Source organism: Taudactylus pleione, unplaced genomic scaffold (genome assembly GCF_031769625.1).
Source record: "Taudactylus pleione unplaced genomic scaffold, aTauple2 ptg000699l, whole genome shotgun sequence".
Taxonomy (NCBI): domain Eukaryota; kingdom Metazoa; phylum Chordata; class Amphibia; order Anura; family Myobatrachidae; genus Taudactylus; species Taudactylus pleione.
In genome coordinates this window covers 1663208-1686630 of record NW_028285101.1, presented here as the reverse complement: position 1 = coordinate 1686630, position 23423 = coordinate 1663208, and the positions used below count along the sequence as shown (strand labels likewise).

The following is a 23423-nucleotide window of genomic DNA, read 5'->3' as shown; positions in this document are numbered from 1 at the left end:
TGCCTCCACGAGCGAGATCCTTATTAACTAGATCTATATTGTTAGGCTTGGGTTATTATTAGATTCCCCATTTGGCAATACATGTTGGTAGCTGCTCAATCACTTCAGTAATATCACTCAGGTGCATGTAATGGAGGGGTTAGTCTATATAAGAAACAACAAGAAGTAATCCCCCAGCACTCAGAATGAAATCAGCAATAAGATTTGAAAAACTACATGGTGGTAGATAATTCAGAGATCTCAATTACATATATTTGTAAAAATATGGCTAAGCCTCCAGGCCATGTCACAGCGTCTGATACCGAAGGTCCCAGTCCCTTGGTCAGATTCCCCATTTGACAGTGAATTTTGTTATAAGAGGTTATGTTCTCTGATGGCAACTAATTAGTCTTTTTTGTTTTTTAATTGTTTATACCAGTGGTTCTCAAACTCGGTCCTCAGGACCCCACACAGGTCACGTTTTCCAGGTCACCCAGCAGGGGCACAGGTGTATTCATTACTCACTGACACTTTTTAAAAGATCCACCGGTGGAGCTAATTATTTCACTGATTCTATGAGGAGACCTGCAAAACATGCACTATTGGGGGTCCTGAGGACAGAGTTTGAGAACCTGTGGTTTATACAAAGTAGAAAAAGTTTTCAAAAAAAAAATAAAAAAATTGATCTTTCCAACCATCCAACTAGTTGGAATTAAAATCTGGTAATGTATGGGAACAAATGACAATCAGCCATTTGCTCCCAAATGACAGTTAACAGACAAAAATGGACGGTCAGACAAATTGGTTAAATCACACGGACGGGACGTAATCAACTTGTCTGAAAGACTGTTTTCGCCTTTTTTTTTTTTAGTGTTGGGGAGCGAAAGGTCTATTGCCACTTTCCACACATTGCCAGGTTTGCGTTTCAACTAGTAGAACGACTGAAAAGATCATCCAAGTGTGTAACCAGCTTAAACACAGATTTACATAATATATAGCACATTCAGCAGAAAACATTTGAACAACTGCAGTAGATCAGTGTATGACTGACTATAATGCAGAACATTTTTCAAGCGTTTCATGTGTCAGGGAAATATCTGGTGCCATGGACCCTTCTGCATTGCTAAAGTGGTGGCAGAATTCAGTTTTGGAATATTGTTAGAATTACAGAATGTATATTTAAATCAGAAGACACAATTTGTATTAAAATAAGTTTTAATGTGTAAACAGTTTTTTTTTTTTTTTTAAATCCAAAAAATATGAGGGTAAAGAGAAAACCAAAAAAAAAAAAAAAAAACACAACAAAGTACACAGACATTAGAAATTCACATATTTACCTTTCAAGTGATCATACACATAAGCAGCCTACAGTAGGAGTTGCAAATACTTCCTTGCAGAGACTAATTCACATGTCTGGGCCAGCCTAATCTTAAAAATAATTCTATACCCAAATCTGAAAATTTAATTGTGGTTGTAGTTTCACAAATGTAAAGGGGCACATCTACTAGCAAACCAAAAAACGACTGCATGACATTGTAATCGTGCAGTCGTTTGCCAGTCTATGCTGTGCCTACACTGAACGAGCAGTCGTTCAGTGCAGGCACATCAATCATCCCCTAACATGGTCAATCTGACATAGTCAGGTTGTTCAGCATGTTCAGCCAATGATTGATGTCCCGACCAGCGGGAGCGCACACCACTGCACGATTGAATAACGACGATATAGTTATTGTTCAATCGCTCATAGAAATCGACTAGTGTGTGCGCCTTAACATTAACCCAGTACTTACCTTGCTTTGGTCTGGCATCCCACCCAATCCAGCTGGTCCCCGGACTCAGTCAGCATGCTGGATAAATAGTAAAGCCCGTCTCGCTTGTGTGAGGAAAGCATTACTGGACTACAGGAAACATGGGAACCCATCGGATTGGATGGAATGCCGAAACGCAGATAATGTACTGGATTAATGGTTAATTTAAGGTGACCTTTAAACCACAAGGTGATCCTCAGATAGTGTTCAGTAGAATTGAGATTTCACAAATTCTCAAGAAAAAAAAAAAAAAAAAAAAAGAGAAGGTGTAGCTCTGGCAAGCTCTTGAAACATGATATTCACAAGCCGCCTACTAGGGAGCAGAGATATACAACTCAAATAACTAAAGTTGTCATACTAATTATTCCTTGTATCATTCTGAATTGGTATGATTAAGCCTACCAAGAGTACAGCAAGAAATCTGTACAGTCAATCATGCTCACTTTTCCTGCTGAGAGCAGCAAAACCAAAACTTTGAAAGCCACGGATTGTGCATTCTGAAGTTCTGTGATGGGCCTGGGATAGACCCTTCAATACTTAAAAAGGAAAAAAATTAAATTAAAAGAACTAGTGATGGGCTCGGAGTCAGTGGAGGGAATTCAGTGGAGGGAATTCAATGAGATGCGATTATATCTCACCAGCGAGTAAGTGATGCTAAATGCCGCACTTACGGTACCTCCGGACTCACAAATTTCCAGGGGTGAGTTAATTACATTTCCTTCAATGGTGGACTAGGCATATTTGTAAGGTTCCTATGCTTACAAATTATTAACATGTCAAACCACTGCACACAAAATGTGCTAAATTCACATTGGCTTGTTATTAAAAGTGCATTACACATGAAGGAATAAAGAAAAAAAAATAAATAATAGGTGCAGGTTTAAATTTCAAATATATTCAGTTATGGGTAAGTACAGGTCTCCTTTAATAAAAACCAGAGGATCCAGTAAACGTGAAGAGTGCCAATCACACTCTTATTCCTGCCAGCTACTCCTGCTACGATACAGGACATTCTGGCTGAGGTAAGTGGCATATTATTGAAGTCTTAAGCTGCATACACACACACACACGACGATTATGAACGATTTTCTGACAGATTTTTTAAAGTGTAGTGAACGATTTTTTGAACTACAAACGATATTTGTAACTTCCCTTAATGAAAATAGTTCAGTTGGTCAGTCAGAATAAACAACGGGAACGCGCATGAACGATAATCGTTCATCGTTATAACTCAGAAACTGAACGATTTTCTCAACGATAACGACGTAGTTATAGTTAAATCGTTCAAAACAATGTTACGTGTATGCACCTTCACAATGCAGAGTTGGTTGCCTAGGGTACATTGTAAGTGCACAAATCACATTGCAAGCTCCAACAAAAGGTCAAGCAGTTGAGGAAAATTCACAGCTACAAGGTGATCCAGAAAGGATTAGGCTTTGCTCTAATCAAGTTCTCCACAATCTGCTATAACAATCTTTTTTGTAGGACGTCCATTCTTGCTGCCACAGGCCTCCATTTTCTTGATTACATCAAAGCCATCTTTCACATTTCCAAACACCACATGTTTGCCATCCAGCCTAGAAGATGAATGCACAGAAATATATTATTGTGAATCATCCCAAGATTTGGTATGTATGTATGTGTGTATGTCAGTCAGTCAAACTTTTATTCCACTATAAGATAAATGTTATCAACAGTGGTGGCTCCTTAGCTTTCTGGCCAGGGGGTCTGCATATCATAGGCTGCAGTCTATTCAGCCCTCTCCTCCCTGCCATCTTGGTGATTGACAGCTGATGTTACCTTGAGGCGGAGCTTAAGGTCGGCAGCAGCGAGATGTGAGCCTAATGGGGCGTGGCTCAAGTCAGGTGCTGCTAGCAAACGGCTGGCTTCAAGGGACAGCATCAACTGCAGCCCCCAGAAGCCAGATAGGGCTGCTGTAATAGCAGGGGAGTTGTTTCCCAAGGGAAGTACTCTCTCTACTATTGCAGCCCGGACTGGCAGTCCTAGGGTGGAGAAAAAACCTCCCCCTGGGATGTCATGTCTGGCTGTGATTAGCAGGGAGCACTTCCAATGAGAAGTCACTACCACTGCTAGGCAGTCCATGCGGGTGGTGGATTTTACTGGGGGGGCTGCAGCCCCTGATTACCCAAGAGACACATTTGCATCAAGCGATGGGTGATTTATACATATACATTTGTTATTACTTGTAGATCTTTTCTAGATATGTTAAATTTTGCAGTCCTTAAAATCCACACAATGAACAACACTTGGTTTGTCTGATAAGTCTCAACTTTTGCCTGCACTAAACTGAATGTAAGAGACACTTCTGTTGGAGCCAGGTAACAGGGATACAATAGTGCTTGCATACGGGTGCAGGGCTCTCCTGTACACGCATGGGACAGCAGCAGCACATAGAAATCACTACAAACACTGGTTGCGATTGGTGTGGGAGCTTGAATGAAACTGTTCCTGGCACCTACAAATGACAGATGGGGCCAACAATATCCACACTCCTAGAATAGTGTGGCTGCCACTCTCCACCAATCACATCACAGTGGCAGTGTATTACAAACATTTGTTGTGCTGATTTAATAAGGCACACAGCTGACACAGTGACAGGATTGGCTTTACAGGGAACAAAGATATACTGGTTTCCTAGACACAGAATTAAGACTATAATCTGTCAAAACTCTTCTAATAGTAATCAGAACGGACAGAGACCATATGAAAGAATGTTGCCATTTGTAATACCAGGCTCCTAAAGCCCTGGAATAATAAGCGTTGGTGAATGAATGAAATTAGCTTCGGGCAGGCATAAAGGGAAGGCAAATGCCCAGATGTCAAGTTGTTATATCTTCAAATAGCATTTGAACTTCCCAACTTGATATAGGGGGAGCTCAGTGTTATTTAATGCACATCATCAGATTAGCTAGAGGTACTATAGCAGCATAAAAAAGGACCTATACCTGGGATGCATTCTTACCATATAGCCCAGTGTTGGCTAACCTTGACACTCCAGCTGTTGTGGAACTATATATCCCAGCATGCCCTGCCACAGTTTTAGCATGCCCTAATAGCACAACTGTAGCAGTGCATGCTGGGTTATGTAGTTCCATAACAGCTGGAGTGTCAAGGTTAGCCAACACTGATATAGGCTCTTACAATGGCAGCCTTATCAAACTCTTCTCCAAGAGTCTAAATCACAAGCTTATCAAGTACCTCTGGTACACAAGTCATAAAAAGGACTAGAGTAAATGCATCTTTATTTTTAATTTTTGGGGGTGGCTGGGGTGCAATTATTGAAAAGAAACCAATTGACTTTTTCTTAACATTTTAAAACAAAGTTAATTTGAAGAGGTTTATACTTTCAGGAGTTGGGCCTACATGTTCTTTTCACTGGAGATCTGCTGTGTAAGATCTCCGGTTAGTTATTTATAGACATGTTAACTGTATCCTAGAGAGAGCAGTACCAAGTGCTTTACTAAGACACATTTACACCCTTAAGTTCAATTACACACATGAAGTAATGCTTTATGATGGCTTCATCCCATTTGATATTGTATTTTTTTTTTTTTTTTTTTTTAAGGATGCAGGGGACCAAATCCTTTCCAATAAAGAAAAAAAGGATGTACACTATAATTGTGAAGATTACCATTAGATTTATACATAGTACATTTTCCTACATTTAGGGATGTATCCAATTATCTGCAAGATGACTTGCCCTCTGTTTTTTTGTGTGTTAAGGGCCTGGAGCTAATCCGTTAGAGATGCACGATCAACCCATTAGCTGCAATAATCACTCATTTCTACTCGCACTCCTACAACAGTTGTGAGGTTGCTTATCCTAAACTCCAATAATAGTATTGTACCAAGTGTGAAAATGAGGTATAAAATCTGTCTCACTAAAACATTAACAACCAATTGTTTAAGAACACATAGAAAAACGATATACTCACCATTCTGTTTTTACTGTGCAAATAAAAAATTGAGATCCATTTGTGTTTGGCCCTGCATTAGCCATTGAAAGAACACCTAAATAAAATAAAAAGCCATTATAGAAAAAAAAAAGCAGCGGTAAAGGAATACAAGGGAGATCTAGAACCTCTTGTGCTCCACATACTAACGATAACATTGACAGAATTGTTTTCTTAACTATAAGTTTTCTTAAATTAGATTATATTATATACTAGCTGGGATACCCAGCGTAGCCGGTGTTGAAGACTGGACCCTGAAGTACACCTACAGCCTTTATTTGTTTACATTGTCCTCCCCTATACCCCCATTCCATGGGTCCTGAAAAGGACCCCACTGTTTACTAACCTACATGCAAACAGTGGCGTAACTATCGTGGGTGCAAGGGGTACGGCTGCTATGGTGCCAGAGTTGCCTTTGTGGCCCACCGCCGGCTTGCCAGCTGATTGCAGCTGGTGCACTGGCAAGCAGTCATGGAGACACAGCTCCGCTAGTCGCGAGGCAAACAGAGCTTGTGGACTGGCAGCCAATCAGCAGTGGTGGCTCCAGATTGGCTGCTGGTCCGCGAGCTCCTTTTGGATCGCGACCAGCACCAGATTTAAATTGCACCGGCGCTGTCTGTCCAAGTCTACTGCTGCGCCAGCTTTATTTAACTGGCGGCCTTGCCCCAAATCCATACCTACTGGCTGCTGATGGCACACATGGGGAGGAGAGTTGCTGGGGGGGCATAAGGTGTAAGGGGCACTACTGTGTGGAATAATGTTTAATATGGGGCACTACTACAATGTGGCATAATCTGTAAAAGGCATTACTGTAATGGGCATTACGTAAATAGGGCACTACTACTGCGTGCCATAATGTGTATAAGGGGTACTACTGTGTGGCATAACCTGAATAGGCTCTATGTTGGGACAAATGTATGTTTGTTTTTTGCCTCTGGAGGGGCCCTTTTAAGATCTTGCTATGTGACCCCCAAAGTTATAGTTATGCCCTTGCATGCAAACAGAGGCTCTGGATATGAACTTGCACGAGTCACCAAGTTTGCTCAGACTTGGGTTAAAATTATACTTTTGTAGCATTCTCACAGGTTTTTGGCAGATTGCCATTTTCCACTGGAGCCAGCCCTGGAATCTGTCATTGAAGTGTGTCCCCATTATTAGAGATTGTGTCAGTGTGTGTGCGTTCCTAACGAAGTTCAAACCTAGGCAAAAACCTAATCCTGGTCAAACTACACCACCCTGCCAAATTTAGTGGAGCTAGGTCCAAAACTGAGGCAATGCATAAAAGGACAAAAAGGGCAGACAGGTATTCTTGATTATATAAAAGGATAACAACAACGCCAATTTCTGTACGCTGCATAGAACTTGAACACACAAAGGGCTCAATCCATTTACTTGCGATGAACTCGCGGGTGCGAGTCATCCCGACAGCGGCCATGCTTGACGGCAGCCCAGATTTGCTTATAAGTGATCGCAGCCCCATAGGGCTCCTAGGAAAAATTAAGCGAATTTCGGGCTCAGAGCAAGCTGCAAAGGGTGTAAGGTGCCAGTCCTTTGCCAACGTTTTGATGCCGTTGTAGCAGCAACTCACACCCTTCACATATAATTAGATTGACCCCAAATTGTGATGTAGGCCAACTGTTGCAATTCGTACTATAAACTGTACTTCATTTACATAATTGGTTATGCAGGGTTCCCCACACCTCTTAAACAGTAAACTCATTTGGGCAGGGCTTTCACTGCATGTAATTATTTTTTAATGTACATCGCTGCATAATAGGTCAGCACTTTATAAATAAAAGGATAATAAGATACAGAACAAATAAGAAACAATTACTCTAAAAACTAAATTTTTAAGGTGCATACACACGTAAAGATTTTCCATCCAACTAGTTGATTGGTTGGAATGAAAATCTGGTAAGGTATGAAAGCAAATGACAATCAGCAATTTGCTCCCAAATGCGGGAAAATGGACAAAAACTTTTTGTTAAATGTTTGATTTAAACAATTTGTTCAAACTGGTCTAAAACATTTTCATCTGTTTTCTGGCATTTAGGATCAAATTGCTGATCATCATTTACTCTCATATGTTACCAGATTTTCATCCCAACCAATCAACTAGTTGGATGGTTGGACAGAAAATCTTTACATGTGTATGCAGCATTATAATTACCACAATAAAGTAACAATGAAACAATTTGAGTTGGGAGATCTATCTGCAACTAAAAATGCACGGTCCACTCATTGAAGTTTTATCAGACATTCCTGTGGGTTGTTGACCCTATGATCAAGGTGGTGTGGTCAAATAATGGCAGCATCAGTTAGAGGGTGGTCAGTGGCCAATCAATTGCCCCTCTGTGCCAGTCATTTTTGAGCCAATAAATACAGTTTTAGAGAAAATGTGGCTATCCATATTGAGGCATGTATTTGCAGCTTTAATTATTACCAATTCAGACATACCTGGTCCTGTGTGTTTCAGTATAAAGTTCTCATCTGGGAAGCGACTTCCATAAATGGATTTCCCTCCAGTGCCATTATGATTTGTGAAGTCTCCACCCTGCACAAAAACAGCTAATGTTTACCAAAAGGACAGCAGGAGTTCAACATCACAATGTATTCTTGTAAAGATATCAGGTTTAACCAAAGCATATACATTTTTCAAGTCAGATCTAAATTTCAGACATCATACCATGAGCTGTTTGATGATAAAGTGTACACATTAACTCCTGTAGTTTGTGTGTAGGGAGACCGAGACATTTGTGTATATGCTCAGTCATAACAGCATTCTAGATAGTACCCAAATACTGGAAGTTCTTGGTTTAATATTAATAACCTACTGATTCTGTCAGCCCTTCAACACCTAACTATAAAAAGGACTCTGAGACAACTCTATTTTACATCCTGTCTCTTAACTACACCATGCAGACCCTCCAACATGACCCGTTCCATTAGGTACAAAATGCTCTGCTCCTGGAAGTCCCACCTAATGTATGATTGCAGCTGTGCTGAAGCACCAGTCTCATCTATTACCTAGTTCAACACAGGTGACTGCAATCATACATTAGGTGGGAAGTCCAGGAACAGAGCATTTTGTACCTAATGGAAAGGATCATGTTGGAGGGTAGACACCATGTAATCACATACCTCCCAACATGATCCTCTCCAGGAGGAACAAAATGCTCTGTTCTTGGACTTCCCCTCTTAATTTATGATTGACATCACCTGTGTTGAACTAGTTAATTGATAAAGAGGTTTCAACACAGGTGATGTCAATCATAAATTAAGAGGGGAAGTCCAAGAACAGAGCATTTTGTCCCCCCTGGAGAGGGTCATGTTGGGAGGTATGTAATTATACTGTATAGATATCAAACTCTGTTTTAAAATTGAAGTGAGAATCAAAAAAGACAGGCAAGAGGAGACAGAGAGAAACATACCTGGCACATAAAATTTTGAATTATCCTGTGGAAAGTGGATCCTTTATATCCAGAACCCTTTTCAGCAGTGCATAGTGATCGGAAATTCTCTGTGAAAAGATTAAATATTCAGGGGCTTTCTAGTCAAATTTTTTTTTTATCTTTAGGTAAAGGTGAAAAACTTTATCAGACATTGAAGCAAATTCAGAGTTAAAAGAAAAGTAAAGTAAAAAAATAATATGGAGCAACTTTGCACCTGGACAAAACATTTTGCAATACATGGGTACATAGACTGTGATGAACAAATTCAAGTCTACACAGAGATTTCTAAGCAAAGGTTACCCCATTGAATTGTTATCACAGGCAGCAGAGAAAACGAAAGACTTGCCAAGGGATGACTTGCTGAATTATAGAAACAAAGATCGGAGAAAGAAAAAAAAGACCGTGTGCCTTTTGTGACCACCTACAATGGACACGAGAACAAAATTAGAAGCTCCTTACAGAAACACTGGCATATCTTGCTCATGGACCCAGTCCTGAAAGAGATCCTCCCCTCAAGGCCTGATATAATCTATAAGAAAAATAAGAACCTAAAAGGACATTCTAGCACCTAGTATGATCAAAAGTAGGACATCTCAAACCAACGAAATCCTCCCCAAGTGTTTAGGTTGCTATAAGTGTGGACATTGTAATGTCTGTAAATATATCCACCCACGAAGGAAAGTATTTCACAACTTTGATGGTTCAAAGGAATTTAAAATCAAGAACTATATGAACTGCAATACCATCTCCACCATTTACCTTTTGGAGTGTAAATGTGGTTTAAAATATGTGGGAAAAACTAAGAGACCGTTAAAATTGCGAATTCAAGAACATGTTCGAAATATCAGGAACAAGGTTGAGGGACATGCGGTGTCCAAACATTTTTCTGTCTATCATGATTCCAACCCGGAGGACTTAACTTTTAAAGCAATAGAGCATGTTAAATTAGGAGAGAGAGGGGGTGATCTAGGGAACAAATTATCAAGAAGAGAAATGTTCTGGATCTTCGAGTTAAATACCATGGCTCCACAAGGATTTAATGAGAGTTACGAGATTGCTCCATTCTTGTAAGATACAAGGCAGTAGTTGTGTATGTTAATAAGAACCTACAACCAAACCATTGTGTATATGCCCAATCTCGTCCGATCTTGGAAGCTAAGCATATATGGGCTTGGCCAGTACTGGGAGTACGGTGATTTACATTTGTTCCAGATACATCTACTGTGTTTAGATACATCGATGTCTCGGTCGTTGGCATGCGCAGGACTACCATATTTGGATATACTTTTTCTTCTGCTACAGCCATACTACACTGGATATGCCTTATACCGTCTGATCTTTGAAGCTAAGCAGTGTAGGCCAGGCTAGTACTTGATTGGGAGACCACCTAGGAATACCTGGTGCTGTATCATGGAATTATCCTAGCTGACGCTTGTCCATTCGCATTTGCCGGCTTATCTTGTCCATTTTCTTTTTGTATCTACACGGTTGATGGATCTTATCAGTTTAATCTATATGTTCATTTCAGTATCATGTGGAGTTTCTTGAACATTCTTACCTCTGATTACGGCCATGTTACGGATCTATCCTTGGATTAATTTGCTATTCTGCAGTGGCCAAGGCCACCCCTAATGGTGCATACACACGGTCAGATTTTTCCTTCAGATATGAACGATAACGATTTAAAAATCGTTCAGTCGTTCATATCTGAAGGAAAATCGTTCATATCTGACATGCCTGAACGATGGACGATCAACGATGCGCGTTCCCGATGGTCAGATAACGATTTCTGACATCTGATGTGTTTGCAGTCAGACTTGGACGATTCCATTCATTTTAATGCAGTCAAAAATCGTTCAATCGTTCAAAACTTTGGTAAAATCGTTCAAATCGTTTAATCGTTCATCTGACAAATCTGACCGTGTGTACGCTCCATTAGTCTATTCTCACATGTCATATCTAGTTTGGTATAGCCAGAACCACGCATCACTATGCATTTTGGTTCGCAATGACCAGTTTAGTCAGGTAGTGGTTAATCAATTTCTTTAATTCATTCCATTGTTTAATTGTCTTTATATTCCTACATTATTTAATATAGCCAGAACCATGCTCCACCATGCATCATGGATATCTACAATTAGTTTGGTCATACAGTGGTTAATATATCTGACTTACCTCATAGATTATTGTCTATATTTTTATATGTCTAGATTCATTGCCGAGGATTTCATCTGTTTGACCTTATGATGTTGTCCATGACCGTTCTCAGTTTATGGTTATTATTACCTGTGCTATACAGTATTAATGTCTTTAGTAATGCATTTATCTTATTTTGTTATACTGTGGGGAATTCTTGGTTTAGTTATGCACATGTATCACATTGTCACCCTTTTATTCATTTATTGTTTGTTCTCACATGTATGCCGCTAGTTGTATTACACTGCCCAATAAGAACCGGCAGCAATGCAACATCGCTGCTACCGGTTAGCATCAGCCGCATGCTTTATCCCCAACGAGCGCTGGAAGCGGCGGGGAGTGCAGCATGCCGCGGCTGTGCATCTATGGTTGTATAGTCTCAGCGGGTTGCCCTGGTTACTTACCATGGCAACCACGCTCGGTGCGGCTACATCACTGTGCAAGCGCTCTGTCCCGCCCTGATGACGTCATCGACGGCGTGCTTAGCGTTGCACATGGTCACTATGGGATGTCACTGGGTATAAAGGTATGCACTGTATCTTCTGTCCTTAGTTCTTGATAAAAGTCGCCAGACTGAAACTTTGACCTACCTGAGTCGTGAGTCTTCTTTATCAGAGTCCTGTGAGTGCCGCTGTTATTTTTATACATGTTTGGTATTTTTTCCATTGGATAGCACCCGGGCAATTATTTAAGTTTTTGTGGAGTGCCGCCATTGTTGTACTAATATTAAAAAAAAATAGATAGATAGATAGAGATAGATAGATATATCTATCTATCTATCTATCTATCTATCATCTGAAAGTACTAGACGTTTAATAAATATGTGTTTTTTTTTTGGTAAACTGGTGACCAATGCTGTGAATGAACACTATAATTTTAGTCACAGGAAACTGATCCGATCTCTGTATATCATGAGTTCAACAACTTCTTAGCTTAATATACACAATTCTGAAAACCATTTGTCAACATAAAATATAGTTTCACAATACAATACAATACTTACCAGCAGTTTTAGGCACCACATCTGCTTTCAACTGTGAGGAAACAAAACACAAAATAAGGTTTGAGACTTCAGTAAGGGAATGGGGGTGTAAGCAAGAGGTTCAATATATAGTTTCTCACTTAAAAGGTCATTATTTTACTAGGGATAAAAACACAGCTTCTATTTAGACGTAAACTACAAGTATAGGATAGGTAAGCAGTGTAGATAAGTAGGTACTTCGTTTTGAAGGCCATGTAGAAACTTGATGCATCTAGTACAGGCTGCTTTGTATTCACTGCCACCACTGCACGTGGATACAGTCAGTGAGATCTAGTTAATAAAGGAGAATTCAGCAACATGTCAGGACTGGCTTTCCTGTCCAACAGCTTCCTGCAATGCACGATATATATAGTACAGAAATTATACGTTCCGCTGCTTGTTTTGCTTGCAGATCAAATGTGCTCTGAAACTAGCATTTTTTGTTAATTTTTTTAAAACATTTTTATTGCGTGTACACCATACTCCTCCTTGTTACTTATTATGATAAAGTTGTTAATCAGTGCATCCCGATCACAGGCACATCAGAACACTTCCCAAAACTAAAATTGTACCAAAGGGACCATATTTTATTGTACTTGTCAGAGGTCTGAAAGTGACCATTTCCAAACAAATATTTCACTGGAGAGGGTTCCACAGAAGATGTAAGACTAATGCAAACATCTCATATCTGCTGCTAGGTCCTATGCCAAGCCGACATTATACTAATAGCAGCTAAGTGCATACAGAAGCAGCTTGTTGCCTCAGTGGAGTCAACGTCCTTTTAAGATAAAAGCCAAATTCACAGGCTCATATTTGCTGGTGCAATGTTCATTTTGGAACTTAATGTGCTGCATAATCGTAGAGTGACTGCAGGGCAAAGCAGGTGAAAGAGTGATATGGGGGGGGGGGGGGGGAGACGAATGACCAATAATATCTACCCTTCTCTACCAAAATTGTGGGTTACTAGAAGAGGTTTCACTCCATAGCACTATAAAGACGACAAGAGAGAGAAAGGTAAAACCTTGCACTCCACAGATTTGGTTTGTAAGCTTTTAGCCAACTGCAGCTGAATGTCTTTAAGCTTGTGCACAAGAAAGAGACAGCCATATGTTTGAGGGGTTCAAAATACACTTATATACAAACAAGACAGATAGGCAAGTGTGTTTCAGCACCCTAGCCAATTACTGACAATGGGAACTTCAACAAACATCTCTGCTGTGGCAGTATAGTACATTAAGAAATGACAGTAGATCATGAACTATACAGGATACTTGAATGACATTATCAACCAGTAACTTCTGGTCCAGCAGTTGCTCTTCAACACGAGATCTACGAATAGACACTTTTTTCTTTTAGTTAACAGCCATCAAAATTAATTCTTAGGAGGGTAATCCATTACTCAATACAAATGTATGTTTATATGCAATTCTGACAGCTTATGTACTGTATGTTTTGGAGTTGCTCATAAAAAGGCAACACAGCAAGTAATGTTCTGTCTTCCCTGACTCTGTACATTCCTTGATGAGTAACAATACAATTGGGCCTGTTTACCACTTACATTCTGACAAGAAAAGGTATGCCCGTCATTGGCTGTTTGTATGAGAAACATTTACTCATTGTATTTTTCCCCAGAGAGTGAGTTACAAACACAGAATTATCCTTGCATCATTTAGAAACAAAATACCTGCCCTCACTCTTGGGCTAAGTGTTTCTACCGAAGCCAGTGAACTAACAGGTCACTTAAGAGGGATGGTGCCTTCACTATCGATAAGTTACTGGCAAGCCCAGTTTTCGGATCATTTAAATGGCCAGGAGAAAAAAAAAAAATAAAAAAAAAATAGTAGTAACTAATATAGTGGAGAATAGGTGGAAACAACCAGACGGAGCCAGACCAGACCAAGAAAAATGGGGACTGGCAAATGGGGGTGATCCAGAAGTAAGCTGACCAGAGGCCCTGGACAAGTTATTTTTGCAGTATGACAAACTATTAAAAGAAATCCTCAAACACTTATTTGCCATTTTTTAAACTGCTACATACAGGGTTGGCTAGTTTAAACCAAATGTTTTAGTTTTTAAAAGAAAAACACTTTATTATGCTATGACAACAAGCACGGCACCGTAACTTCTTCAAAAAAGCCTATTATAAAAGGTGATCCCCCTGGTTTTATACCACATTCTTGTTGCTTGTGGCCTTCATTTGAGTGAGCTCCACCAATACAGTAAATTCACACACACACCAGAGAAATAGGAAGGGTGAACCAGATCAGAGAGGTACTAAATCTGCCTAGCATCAGCTACGACTCCACAAACGTCTCCCCCTAACAATCTTATTGGACAGGAGAAAACCACAACTAACATTCTAAATCTTAAAGGGTAAACAACTCCAACACATTAAAGAGGGAAAACACAGAGAAACACCTCATGGTTTAATTTCCTTAATTTTTATTTCAGTTCAAAACCTTCAGTCCTACTGGGGTGAGTGGAAGGAAGAAAGACTTAAGGGAATATTTACTAAATCTTTTAGAAGTGGAGACGTTGCCCATAGCAATCAGATTCTACTTACATTTATCTAGCACCTTCTAGAAGATAATATCTAGAATCTGATTGGTTGCTATGGGCAACATCTCCACTTCTAAAAACCCACACTTTCGTAAATGTAGCCTTTAGTCTGGCTCTCAACATAAAAAAAAAAAAAAAATCCTAATTTTGGATTGTAAGTGTTAAAAAGCTTTAAAACGTAGTTGATCAAAGTTTCTAATACATAGCAATGTTTCACAGTATTAATATAAGTAGGATTCCATTTTTTTCTTCATTTAAAAAACAAAACAAAAACCCAACCCTGGCTATATAAAAAAAAATTGGACTAGTCTTCCTGAATTACACCACAGAAAAGGTTTATATGATATAATCCATAAGATAAGATAAAAAAACAAAAAAACAAACCACCACTGTAATGGGGCACATCCACTAGCAGATCTAGAAACGATTACGACATTGTAATCATGCAGTCGTTTCATATTCTGTGGTGTGCCTACCCTGAACGATCAGTCGTTCAGTGTAGGCACCCTCCCTCATCCCCGAACATGGCCAATCTGTCGTTATTGGCAGATCGACCAGCATGTTTGGGCGATGATAATGTCAAAAACGGCCAGCCATTGGTCGTTTTTGACATCTAAGCTGCCCAATTTGTGCCAGACTAACAAACGATTGCACGATAACGATAAGATTAACAAACTGTCCTTATGGAGACCCGACACTAAATTATATAGAACTGAATGGAGCCAGACAATGCTTGTGTCATCTATTTGTACATTAAGGTATGACCCATCTTTACACTGTACTGTAGAGACTGGTGTGTCATCACCCCATGTACTGTAAATTCATCCTGTAAGTCAGCTGAATCAAATACAACTGTGGCTTGTGTGTATATTTCCAATGCTTTTGGTTTCTAAAATTTAAAATGATTAACCAATACAAACAAGCCTAATTTCATAATTTGTTGATAATAATTGAGGAGTTTTTACTGGACACTATGGACCTGCCCTGGCTTCGCACGGAAGCAATTTTTAATTTACAGGAATGGTCTTTTTTAACCAAGGTCTTATAAGATTGCCTTGTAGACAACATTAGCAGTTTTCCTTCCGGACGTCAACACAAAAAGATTTAGTTGACGTGACGCGTGAAAGGGCCATGTGAAAGTTGTCCACATAAATGTAATAGGAATGGTAAAAAAAAATAAAAATAAAGGAGAAACTGAAGTTTTATATCAGTAAACAGGGCTTAAGGATAATACGTATCAACCTCTACATGGTATGAAATAAAGTCCATCGTTTTGATACTCTGCCTAAACCGTTAAAGATGTAAGCCAAGAAAGCTCTCAGATGTTCGTTTTATTATGGACTTGCTTCACTAAAATAGTCTGCTCAGCTCCCTTTTGTCATACATTAATGTTTTATACAGGATGTAGTTAGGATAACGGTGGGAACAATCCTGCCCGCCGATATCCCAACAGCCGCATCCCGACATGGGACTAAAGGATAGGCGTCGAAATCCCGACGCCTATCATTAGCCCCACTACTAAATCCCAACACCTGGCTTATTAAACCAAGGTAAACCGGTTGTTTTATAGTGTGTAGCTGTTAGAGATTTAGGATTAGGCAGCCCCCGGGATGGTTAGAGTTCAGGTAGGGATGGGGGGGGGATTACGTTTAGTCACCAACAAAGGGAGGCTAGAGTTGGGGGGGGGGGGTGAACTACATCAAAATCCATCCAGTGGTTGCCAAGATTGGCCCAAACATAAGGGCCTGGTATCAAGTTAACACTGGATAAAAAAAAAAAAAAAAAAAAAAAAAAAAGCTTTGTCAACCACTACCAGTGTAGTATCCAGACAGTGATGGACACTAATGGTGCATAAAAATGTTTACAAAAAAAAAAAAAAAACCACCGACACACTATACAGTCCAAATAAACAGATTTTTATTCTTTAAGGCTATGTAAAAGTTGCTTTCACACTTTACACTCCAAACTTCACTGGTAACTAGTATTGTATAAAAGCTGACCAAAAGGAATACTGCATCCATCTGAGGCATTTCACAGACCAAATCTACAGGACACGGATGTCAAGTCTGTGTCACACCTTCTCTGTACACAAACACAGAACACTGGGCGGATTGCAAGTCACAGTATAACAAGCATTAAACCAATTCATTATATTCTATTACTTACATACTGAAAAGAGGGGAGGGGAGGGTTTGATCCTGTTGCCCAGGTTGGTCATCTCATCAATACTAAAATAGCGGTTTGTTGGCTCCAAGTAGTACCATGGCACTGGCTGAGCTGGCAATTCTTAAAAGCAACAGTGAGCTAATGCCTGCTTATTAAAACGGGTTGGGTATGAAATCCTGGCAGTTGGGATGCCTGCTGTCAAAATGCAGACAGCGGCATCCAGATGCTGAGAATCCAGACAGGGGGTCGGGTAAATATGTTAACCCTCCCCCCTTCTCCCCCTAACCCTCCCTTCTTGCACCCAAATCCTAACCCTCCACCATTAGTGACTAAACACAGCTACCACCCCTTCGTGCTTAAACCTAATCCCCTCGATCGGGATGCAGTCTGTCAGGATTCCGGCGTCGCTCTGTGGGCTGGAGTCAGGATTTAGCTGCCCATGTTAAATCCCGGATCGGATTCTGGCACCAGGATTAACAGACGGCATCCCAGCCATCAGTATTTTTTTACTACATCCCATTAAAACTATGTATGAAATACGGGAAGCGTTGGGCATCCCGGTGGGTGGGATGCTGATGCATACATTACCGGCGCCGGAATCCAGATGTCGGTGCTGGCATCCCAACCACCAGGATGCTGAAGATAAGTAGTGGGGAGAGATATCCTACCAACCAACAAGTGTCGGTATGTTAACCCTGTCAGGATCCCAGCATCAGGATTCTGATCGCCAGGATCCCAACTGTCGGTATTTCATACCCAAACGTGAAATACAGCTAAAGCAATGAAAGTAAATTAATAGTAGGTGGATTATCCCATCACTTTAGTCTCACTAGAATAAAGTGAGAATGTAGACACCCAACACCCTGGAAGACAAAGGCATCGAAGTGATGGTTCCCAGGTTGCGACATGGACAAAGAAGGAGCGCAACTGGGTCCTACACCACATAACAACCTAGAGACAGCAGGAAAACCAAATTTCTGGTTTTAATCATTTTTTGCCGAGTAGGTCTATAAGAAAGTTTTGGTGGGAGATTCAATTAAGTGTGAAGGTTTGTCTATATACAGTAGGTTAGTACGGTAGGAGCTCATATTTATTTCAATTTCTATGTAGCACAGAGTAGTATCGGTCTACACTTTGGGCCAGATTCAGAGGTGGGAGAAAAAGGAAGTAACTTTGTATCTGGGACAAGCCATGTTGCACTGCAAGAGGTGCAAATACATTTATTTGTTTTGCACGCAGCGTAAATACAGGTTGCTTTAACATGTAGCCCACAATTACTAGACTGCTTACACCACAATTTGGACACACTGTTCAAATCTAAATCTATCTCACCTGCAGTACAACATGGTTCTACCCTGGTGCAACGTTACTTGCTCTTTTTTTTGCTTTGCTCTGAACCCAGAATCAGCGCTTTTACACCTACAGTAGTAGCGGACATCAGTTACCTACCTTTTTCATGTATTTAGGGGTGAATTTAGATTTCATTAATTTATTTTTTTTTACACTTTGAAACAATTGAATCAAAATATGTGAATAGGTAAGTATGAAGAATGCAATAGGCTACATTAGAAGTAGGGTAATACAATATCTATTCGGGGTAAGAAGAAAAAAATCGTGGCATAATTTCCCTTTTATATCCAGTCTTCCCAAAACCTGGAATTCAAGGGAGGGGGATATATGTATGAATTCAGGCTTATGGAAGGGCAGAGTAAACAGTTAAAGTCAATTAGTGGTGCATGTTTCTCATACAATATGTAGCCAGCACTGCACAGTAATCCTCCACCATACAGGTTTATTGTAGTTGGTTTCCCGCTATTCAGACACTCGCTGTAAAGCCATGTGTCAGCTTTCTAGCCTGCAGCTTCCCACAGTTGCTGTAACATTACAGACATACATGTCACCCTTCTACAGACTAATATTTATTGGGAGCATAGAAGTCAGAGCACGGAGGACATTTAATATAGGAGTGTCATAAACCTCCAGGCTTGTGCACCCCCCAGTCCTGCAGAACACAGTTCATTTTGAAGTTTGGTTGTTCTGTGATGTTTAAGCCAATGGGGTTGTTTTTTAGAATTTAGCCTGGAGCAAAGGAGACTCCATCTCTCTCCATTTAGTCATTGACCACCCTTGGTATTGTTTGTGTGTCAGCTTTTATTTGTGGCATTTAGACATTTGTGATTTAAATGGGTGTTGTGTTGGTTCCCCGGGGTGCGACCCATGCCATGGAGGTTAGGCGTGGAGATTAGGTTGGGATAGGGACATCACCGGACCAGGTGGGTCTTTTTCCTTCTCTCTGGATGGTTTGGCACCTAAAGATGTGAAGTGATGGGGATAGTTAATCTCATCGGTTTGTATATTTTCCTGTAAGGGTTGGGCAGCTGGCCTTTACCCTTACAAGTTGTCTGACAAGGAAGTGGGACGTGTGGCCTTCCTCATGTGGCCTTCCTCCTTGTCAATTAATAGGGCTGTTGGTCCATGGTTTTTGTTATGGTAATAGGTTACGCTTTACGCTAGGCTGCTCTTCTCTACCCACCACCTTATATCCAATTTTAATATCCCTTATAAATAAAAAGCTGACCCCTTTCACCGCCAATTTTGTTGTCAGAGTCTTTATTTATTATGTAAGTTGTGTGTGCTTGGAGCGTGTCTGCCGATAGAGAGTTTAAGATAAGTTTTTATAATGATCTGCTCCTTACACCATTTCCTTATCAATTTAAGCACTGAACTTTGCCTAAAAGGAACATTATAAAAGAACTAGGCCCCCCATTTGTTAACGAGTTTTAGTCAATAAAACTCGTTTTCAGTGATAATTTACAGTTTTCTGTATTTATAATTGCTGATAGCGCTGTTTTTAAGCAGCACTATCAGCACTTCGCCCCCTCATGGCAGATGGCTGGTGAATGTATTTATCAGTGAGCGTTATGAGTAAAATAGCACTCATTTACTTTATTCTTCTTCGTCGTCGTCTTTTTGCTGCTGATAAACACCGGGCCCGCGTTGTCTGGCCAGCGCTCTCATTCCTGGCACCCAGAAGTAATCCCAGCATGCTTTGCAGGTCCCGGATTTCTATGGAAAATCCCATTGAGGATGTGCTCAGTGTGAGGCCGGCCATGTATTTTTTTTTTTATTGTGCCCACCCCAGTTGCTACTAATCCTGCGTTGTGAGTGCCGACAGTCATGGGCCATGGCAGCAGTGCCAGTGCACAGCCTCAGCAGAGCAGATATGCTGAGAGCGGTCACCTGCTGTCAGTCAGCACTCAGCAGCCCCGCCCATTGTATTTATTTTCATAGGCAGGGAAGACAACTATGTGGGCGTGTGTCCGCACTGTCTCCTCTCAGCCCCAAATTCCCAGTCAGTCTCATCCTCGGAGCTCCGTCCCAACAGGAAAGCAGCTGTCCGGGGCATCCGAAGGTATCGCCTGCACATGTGATTCCTCCTTTCTCTGCTGTACAGACCATGCTACAGAAGGCGCATGCGCCGTCTGTGATCACACGGGACTTCCCTTCGTTCGTCAGTGCTGTTTGGATGAGAAAAACAGCGCTGCCCGGTTTTTTTTTAACACTACCGCTCGCCGCCGAGCGTGTCATTGATAAATAAAGGGAAAAAAAATAAATCTGCAGTGAGTGGTAACGTTGAATAGCATTGAAGGAGGAACTCCTTAGTAAATCGAGCCCCTAAGGGCCTATTCATCATACCTTAAAACTCTCTGGAGGTATTTAGGTTTAGAACTCTCATGGAGTTCTATCTAATTACCGGAGGAATTCATCATTCCTCCTCTCCATAAGTATCTATTCCGATAAGCTGTCACTTTTGCGAAGACAGCTTTTCGGGGAAATAGATAGTTATCTCTATCTACACTACCTTACCGCAGCTGGAATCCGTTCTGCGCATGCGCCATTACTTTCGTAAAGCCAGCGCATGCGCAGCACTGCCTACAGCGGCGGTAAGTTTGTGTCCCTCCCCAACTCCCTAAACCCCCGTTCACCTCTCCCCGTCCCTGCACTTACCTGCCCGCTGCAGCGCCTCCGGTGGCTGTGCAGACACGTGTTCTCCCAGCAGGCCACAGTACAGTTTCGAAAAAAAAAAAAATTTTTTTTTTTTTTTCCCTAACCTCTATTGTGTTCTGCCGTGAGAACACGTGTCTGCACTGGGTCCTGGGGCTGAGGAGGAACCAGAGTGCCAGAGGACCTCACCAGCTGGAAGCAGGTAAGCGTCACCTGCTATTCGCTACCTCACAGTGGCGAATAGTAACTCCATCAAATTCCGAAAATACATAATTTTCGGAACTTGATGAATAGCATAATTTCCATATCCCCATACGAATGTATGGGGAGTGTGGAAATTAACGCAGGGGGACTTAGCAAGGAGATATCAGTGATATCTCCTGTGCCAAGTGTGTTCATGAATACTAAAATATTAAATTAAGGAAAATGTCCTTAAAAAACCTTTTTTAGTGTTGATGAATAGGCCCCCTAGTCAGCAGGTTTTCACAATATAAATTTGAAAAGCTTAATGAAACACAATGGAACACTTACTGAAACGAAATTATCTACAACACAATTCATCTACATCAGATGGTTGGTAAAAGATTACATAACTGTAGTAGTTTAATGACCAGTAAGCTAAAACTTGTAATTCACACAGAAGTGTGAGAATTCACACAGTAACGAGGTTTCCCCACACCTAACGTCCAAGTTACTTTGTTTAGTATGGGCAACGCTGAACAAAGGAGTAAAACTTATGTGGTGCTGGGCCAAATAAAATAAAAAGGTAATGTACACAAGTGGCCTTGCCCATGTAAATAACCGCAACACCAATCTACCAACCAGCAGGTCCCCCTGGGCAGGAAGTACAAGCTATCGTTCACCTAAGGTCACCCTGAACAGTATTTAAGGAAGAGATAGGCAACTGGATACCATCCAGGGGACGCACTGGGTGGCCCTCTAAGCTTCAAACAGGCCACACATTACGCTTAGGCCCTATGTATCAAAGCTTGGATAGAGATACAATTGTAACAATCAACCAGTCTTAAAACACAGCCTGCAAAATGTAAATTGGAAGCTGATTGTGAGAGATATAGTACTAACCAATTTTATCTGTCTCCCAACTTTGATACATAGGCCCCTAAATCTCAGTACAAATTTAAATGAATACATTTGATCAATGAAAGACACCTATTTGTAATGGTGCATACACACGGGACGATCGTCAACGATATAGTTGAACGATCTCCAGGGTGTCATCCAGCACACCACCAATGACGGCTAGCGACCGGCAATCATCAATCGCGTTTCCCTATAGTAACCTGGTCGATATCGACAAGGTTGGCCTGCATGCCCGGCCGATATCTTTATCGTCCACAAGTGTCTGCGCATCGCAGGTCATTGGTGGGCTGGAGGCACCGAAAAATGCACGATATGAATGATAACTATATGATCGTTATCATTAAAATCGTGCATTTTAATCGTACCGTGTGTACACACCATAAGAACACATCAGAAGGCCCTTCAAAACAATAGTTATAAAACAAACAATCCTGATATAGCAGGAAAGTGTTGGAAGCTGCTAGTGCAGGCTTGGAGGGCTGCCTGTTGCCCATCGCTGATTAGGGACACATGAGGACAGCGATAAGAAGCATGCCACCAGCTCACACATAGCCAGCACCATGACCTTGACAGACTGGAAAGTTAAACAATCACAAGAGATAATTAGAAGCATACCCTGTAACCTCTGCTGCCACTGCTCACAGGGCTGAGCTATGCCAATATTACACCTGAAGCTACACAGGAGCCAACTTTTTCAAATAACTAGGGGTGCTCCAATAACTTCCTAGAACTTGGGAACAGGATACATAGGAGGATATGGATATATAAGGATTCTGACAAGTTACGAATGAAGAACTCACAAATTCAGCCTAGAATCCATTCACTGGCAACACAGTACTAATAATGCACAACGGCCACTACGCTGCCACAGGGTCACTAATGGTAACAGCAGGGTATAATACACTGACTACATGCAAAGCTGCAATCACGGGGCAATGGAGGAATTAAAGCTCACCTCGAAGACAATCCGTCCCAGCGGCTGGTTGTCCGCCGTCACATCCATGTACACCAGCGGGTTACCCTTACGGGACGCCGTGCTGTCCGAGCATGCTCGTACAAAGATGAGTGACCCAGTTCCCGGGTGACAGGACTGGAGCAGGAGGCGGCTACAAGCTGACAACATATTTCAGGAAGCGCCTGTGTGTGTGACCATGTGGCGACC

The 23423-nt window shown here is 41.1% G+C and overlaps 1 protein-coding gene and 1 pseudogene across 1 annotated transcript; one reads left to right on the top strand and one right to left on the bottom strand.

The window, feature by feature from the left end:
- Nucleotides 1-1176: 1176 nt before the first annotated feature.
- Nucleotides 1177-23395, bottom strand: PPIF (peptidylprolyl isomerase F). The gene is made up of 6 exons (XM_088456344.1): nucleotides 23217-23395; nucleotides 12413-12443; nucleotides 9193-9281; nucleotides 8219-8315; nucleotides 5744-5819; nucleotides 1177-3364 (listed from the first exon to the last, which is right to left on the bottom strand). Exons 1-6 carry the CDS (start codon nucleotides 23382-23384, stop codon nucleotides 3229-3231), a joined length of 597 nt encoding a protein of 198 aa, XP_088312470.1. The 5' UTR covers nucleotides 23385-23395; the 3' UTR covers nucleotides 1177-3228.
- On the top strand, nucleotides 10508-10625 carry LOC148477686 (5S ribosomal RNA; annotated as a pseudogene).
- Nucleotides 23396-23423: the final 28 nt, after the last annotated feature.